Source organism: Etheostoma spectabile, unplaced genomic scaffold, assembly GCF_008692095.1.
Source record: "Etheostoma spectabile isolate EspeVRDwgs_2016 unplaced genomic scaffold, UIUC_Espe_1.0 scaffold314, whole genome shotgun sequence".
Taxonomy (NCBI): domain Eukaryota; kingdom Metazoa; phylum Chordata; class Actinopteri; order Perciformes; family Percidae; genus Etheostoma; species Etheostoma spectabile.
This window is the reverse complement of record NW_022605583.1, coordinates 597704-603931: the sequence shown is the minus strand read 5'-3', so window position 1 is coordinate 603931 and position 6228 is coordinate 597704. Positions and strand designations below refer to the sequence as shown.

The 6228-nt window shown below is 40.3% G+C and overlaps 1 protein-coding gene across 1 annotated transcript in view; it reads right to left on the bottom strand.

The window, feature by feature from the left end:
• Window positions 1-6228, bottom strand: part of slc39a8 (solute carrier family 39 member 8) — an 11525-nt gene that overhangs the window by 4067 nt on the left and 1230 nt on the right. The window contains exons 2-6 of the mRNA XM_032511059.1: window positions 5883-6045; window positions 3698-3867; window positions 3486-3608; window positions 2350-2520; window positions 689-896 (exon numbers count right to left, since the gene is read on the bottom strand). Of these exons, the coding sequence (XP_032366950.1) occupies window positions 689-896; window positions 2350-2520; window positions 3486-3608; window positions 3698-3867; window positions 5883-6045 (835 nt within the window). The remainder of the gene's footprint in view (window positions 1-688; window positions 897-2349; window positions 2521-3485; window positions 3609-3697; window positions 3868-5882; window positions 6046-6228) is intronic.

Below are 6228 nucleotides of genomic sequence, written 5' to 3'. Positions count from 1 at the left end.
CATGTCTGCAACTGTCCTGTCCATTAAAGGCCAAAATGGGGGGAGAGAGGGGGAAGACATGCAGCAAAGGGCCACAGGTCAGATTTAAACCCTGGGCAGCTGCGTTAAGGACTGAGCCATGGTACATGGGGCGCACGCTCTGCCAGGTGAGCTACAGGGCACCCCAAGGGTTTTGCATTTTAGTTTATTCAGTGTTTGGAGTTTAAACACATTGAAGAAGAGTTTTGGTGCAATTCTGCAGCAAATCAGTAGAGGTCGATAAATATCTTATCGATAAATACCATTCCCAATGGGCCTTTCAGCATGAGTGAAAAGATATAACCTGCTTTAAGTCCCTTAAAATCTGATAATTTACCTTTACATTGCTTTAAAATTCATCTCCTTTTATTCCACCCAGTCTCACAGAATTGCATATTATATATCCATTTATCCATAGAGCCATTTGATGTTACACTGATTTAAATATTCAAAACTGAGACCTTTTATGAACGCACCATGTCGTCAAATTGAGCGATTGCAGATGTCTTGTAACATTTTGAACACTTACTTCAGCCTGAAAAAGTTGGTATCTTTGGGAGTAGAAACATCTGCATAAACTTTGGGATCTCCATCAGAATTTCAAATAAATTCTTTGGATTTAGGCAATGTTTGACTGCACACAGCACGAGTTGGTAAAAGAGTGACTCACCCAGCTCGTGGGGAAACTCCTCACATACGATGGCGGTGGACGTGCTGAACCCCGCCAGGACCGACACCGTGAAGGACGCGCCGATGGCCAGACCATCTATGAAGTTGTGCAACGCGTCGCTCAGAGTTATCATCCACGCCACCGTCTTGATGCTGGAGACGCGTTGCCCACGCAGCCAGTGGCACATCACATCCGACACCTGGATGTCCTGTAAGAGTGATAAGACAGATTCAAGACACACGAGTAGTGCCCCTGGTTGATTACACCCAAAAAGATTGATGTGTAAAATAACATGTGGATTCAGTGAGCCACAAAGACAACACACGTGATGTGTTTGGACTCCAAAGTTCAAGTCATCCAGAAAAGTAAGGACAAAGTTGAACATTTTGCTTTTGCCATCTGATCAATACCTCCTTCTGGCATTTTATCATCAACCCTACAAACTAGAAAGCAAAAAAAAAAATGGTTCAATTTTAAATTTCAATTTGATTGCTATAATCCCCTTCATGTTTAATATGTCCAAATTACTGCAGTGGAAAAAGTGTCTTTCAAACAAGAAAAAGAGTCTACTGCCATACTAGCAGCTCTGGGGCTGATTTAAGTTAATCGGTGCTTTAAGAAAAATGTTAACAGCGGAGACCTGATTTGTTTAGGTCCTACCTCCAGACCAATGGGCTAGCCTGACCCTTGTCTGTCACTTTCACAGCAATCCCTCCAAAGCACCAAAGTGAAAACAGGTTGAGTGACAGACAGTCTGTGCCATCCCAACGGCCAAGTTGCTTGCATGGCTATAAATAAGGACTTTGAAGTAATCGTACTTTAATGTTTTATTAACAAAGCGTGTCCATCTTGGATCCACTGTATGTAAAAAATATCAATTAATCAAACTACAGGAAATATTTTCCTTCAATGAATGTGCAGCATTTGCAATGGAACTCTTCCATTACAGAAAAAATGGCACAAGTGTTTTTAATGGGAAACCTGAGTACAGTCGGACATAAACGGAGCCTTAGGGCCTTGGCTGAAGGTACTCTGCAGTGACAAAACAACCCTTTTAAAGGCCACGGCCAAACAAGGAGGCTTTGTGTTCAAGTCTGACAATTCCAGCATTTACCAGGAGGGGAAGGTTCTGAGGCCTTCATCCCCTCCGTGACACTGGCATTTCTGTTTGTGTAGTATGTTGATCCCTTTAAAGCCAGACTCCTCCATATGACACAAGAGATGTCACTGGTTAACATGAACAGCAGCTCTAATCACCCCCTGGCACTGATAACAGCTCAATAAATGACTCTTTACAACTAAACACCCAAGCTTATAGAAAAACAACTCGCAACCATAACGACTGATAAGTAATGCATTTATGGTCCATGATGCTTTTCTGTCAGGCGTGTCTGCGATAGAGGACCGAGGTGACATACAATCTCTATCAAGTACACAATTACTTAAGATAACATTTCAAGGGCGCCCAGATAGCTCAGATGATAGTGCAGGCGCCCATATAAAGACAATACAACATCAATAATAATAATAATAATAATAATAAATGTGATTGCTGTGTGACAGACTTAATTCAATCCCAAGAGGTTGCTTTCAAAGTAAAATAAAAGTCTAATTCCCCGATCTGTACGGTTTTATTCAGCCATGAGGGTGGGCGCTGCTACCTGGGGAGGTGTCACATGTGCGTGCGGAGGTTCTGGGATCGGGCTGCTCTTGTCTGTGGCGATGGTGCTGATGCTCGTCAAAACGATAGAGTCCTTCTTCTCCAGTAAGTCTCCGTTGTGGAGGGAGTTTTCTTGATGTGGCTCTGCAGGAGTGAAGTGGCTGTGGCCATGCTAAGGACAGGAGAGACAGTCAGATGAACAGCAGAACACTATTCAGGGTTAATGATTTGGTACACTGAGGGGATATTTGAAATTTTATAGGTCCCATATTGTAAAAAGTGAGATTTCCTTGTCTTTTTTTGATAATAACGCAGGTTGAAGTGCCAAATAAATACTGTGAAAGTATCGAAATGTCGAATGTGTTTTTGAACATAAAGCATGTAAACATGTTCTCATAGAAACATGAAATAGAGTTCAGTAAGAACCTGAAAATCAGCATAATATGCCCCCTTTAAATCTGGGATACCTTCGCACTGCAAATATTACGGAATTATTCAAAGCCAAAGTTAACCAACCATTAGCCTCAACTTCATATTTATTGTATAGCATATTTCCCAAAATGTCACACTATTCTTTTAAAAGTTTGACTTTCATAATCTAGATGTATTCTTTTTGTTTTTAGCTTTCACCAAAACAAAAGTCTTCTGGTCTTCTGATTTTAATACCTCTGTGTTAGTAAAGTTAATATTAGGATTCTGTGCCATCATATAAATCTTATATTGGGTCTCTGTCAATTAAAGAGTGGGGTTTACAATCTGTGACCCTTTTGGAAAATGATTAAAACAGTAATAAATCATGTAACTGACTCCCATAAAGTCAGCTAATAAACATGTTGATTCCCCGGCAGTTATACAACTGGAATAACTGGTGGGTTACACTGTACTTGGAGGTACTATCTACATAAGAGTGACATGACATTGTCATGGACGTGTCATAAACATGACATTACGCTTCTTTTAGTAGATGTCATTTGGTTTTGTGATGACAAGTTAGGGTTGGTGTTAGGGATCAAGTGTCATGCCTGTGACACGTGTTCATGACAGTGTAACGTCACTTTTATGTAGATACCTTTTAGTAAAGTGATACCGAAAAGTGCTTTGCATCTAATGAAGCCACATACTGCACTGTCATCTTACCTCAATATCCACCCTGAGAGCCATTTTTAACATCTTCTCCATAAAGAAGAGGATATAAAACCCTCCAAATATTCCAACTGCATTCTCCACATAGTTATCCACTTTGGGATCAAAACCCAGAGCCTGTGGATAGACAGGAGAATGTTAGTGGCATGTTAGCATACAATACTTCCCTTTATGAAGCCTTTCAAAAGGGGAATTTACCTACAAACCTCAGGTATGAGCTGCAGCACGGCGTTGGAGAACAGGGTCCCGATGGCGAGGCTGATGAAGTAGGTCAGCACTTTGGGGAAATAATCCTTCTTGGTGAAGGGAATCAGGAGGAGGCCGAGCAGGGACGCCAGGTTGATCACAGTGACCGCCAGAAACCCATAACCCCACACTGGCAGGGCAGAAATCAAGGACAAACTAATAACTAACAACTAATAACATTATAGTGCATTTTCTCCCTTGACATGGTGAATGCTGTAGGCTTATTGTTATGGTTTCTCTAAATCCTTTTTTGTGGAAGAGACATTTGACATTTTTGATCTTCTGAGATCCTTTTTTCTCTATTTATTAACCCTTATGTGGTCCTCCCACGTCAACACTGAAAATACACGTTTGACGCTTTTTTGTTGCTTTTTAACGTGTTTGAGATACTTTTTTCATCACTTTTTTTCAACATTTTCTTCATTTTTGTAAAACTACCATCAGCATACTGTACTCATCACTAATATACACCAATATATTACCACTAGTTTTACCCTATTTTCTTTTTCAAATTCATGGTCAAGAAATGTCATTTGTATGAAATTATATATTTTGTTTAATTTATCCAAATAAATATTTGGACAATTTGGATAAAAGAATCCCAAATTTCTGATGTAGATACTTTTAAAAACGGGGCAAATTTGACCCGAGGACAACAGGAGGGTTACACTCACTTTTCACACTTGTTGGTGCTGCTGGGTGAACTGTGTCACTCTGTCACTTTTACAGAATTATTCCCTTGGAATGTGTGGGAAAATAACTAATGATAATAAAAATTATAATCGGCTTCTGAGTCAATTAAAACTGGATTCAAACTAAAAACATGGCCAACAGGGCTACAGTTCCTTTAATTGCCATTGCTCACTCCTCAGCATTTTTTTTTTTAGCAAACTTATTGTATTTGTTGGTTGCTAGTATCATTTCCAATATGACATTTGAGTGAAACCATCAAAATGTAGCTACTGTAAATTTTAGCATGGGAATTAGCGTGTTTGTGCAGGTATGTGGCTGTGATTATTAAATAAGCCTCTTAACTATTGAGCAAGTAGAGACTAAGCTGACTTTTTCCACACCACAACTCACGGGCAACATGGTTTCCTTTTGTGACAGAAACAATAAAATAGGATCTAATGTATCCCTTAATTACAACATTAAAGTATTTATTTGCAGAGGAGAGATTCTGCTTACAAGAAGAAGAAACAGCATGCATCACGAACAACAGTCACAGTAGGTTGGGACTGTGTCAACAGCACCGAGGACGGTGAATCTGAGAGGTCAGCGGCTCAATCCAGGACAACGTGTGTGTGTGTGTGTGTGTGTGTGTGTGTGTGTGAGACAGCAGATATCATAATTGGAGACAAATACTTTAGATTGGGGGATGAAGAAGTATGATCTGAGACAAAGGTCCTGATGTGCACAAGCAGACGCAGACAGTCTCTCACACACACACACACACACACAGACACAATATTCTGCTGTAGCAGACACTTCCTAATAAAAAGAGAGTTATGATACGAGACGGAGAGAAGTGAAGCCTCTGACAGCTCTGAGGTCAGAATCATACCCTGCATCAGATGAAACTTCAGCCAATCAGTGTTCAGATTAGGGTTGCACAATAAATCACTTTTTATCATCCATCTTCGCAATATCAACTTGCACAATAAACATCCTGAAAGAAGGCGCCCCATTGCAAAAGATACTCAATGTTTTGAGTGATTTGAATGACAATATCAGCAGAAAACACGCCTTTTATGTTCAATTTATTCAATAAAATAATGTTGAAAAATAATGTCCTTTTATTTGTTTTAAATTCATCCAAAAATGATGTATTTTAGCAGAATACTGAAAGGAGCAGTCATGCAGAACCCAGTAGACTTTATCATTAGTATTATTGTTATTGCGATAATCAACGTTATCGGATATTTTCCTTATATCATGCAGCAGTCCTGGTCCAGATAAATACCCACATTCTCTGGTTTTTAAGGGTTTACAAGCAAAAAGAAACTGCAACCAGGGAGTGTCGTCCATCCACAGTGACTGTGTAAAACTGTCTGCCGGATTCAAGGCAAACCTCATGACCCGGGGACAATGTGGGTTGCAGGGGGTCCCAACACACAAACCAGCTGTTGTGATGGAGCAACTCACCAGAGTAGTCGAGGGCCGGCAGAGCTTTGGACGTGGTGTAGGGGCAGGAGGGCAGCAGCACCTGGGTCAACACAGCGGGGCAGATCCTCTCCAGATGTCCCACATTCAACCTGCTGACATTACTCAACCCAAAGTGGGCCAAGATCTGCTCCGATGAGGAACACTGAGGGGCAAAAAGAACATGTTAAACAGCTTATTTTTAAATTGGTTCTAGATCTCTTTTGGCTCTAAAGTCCTTCCCGTGCTGTTTGTAATGCTCCTAATGTCTCAAGTCTGTCTTCTTTAAGATGTTTTTCAGTTTTGTATGACAAAAGGCTATATTTTGTGTATATATATATATATATAT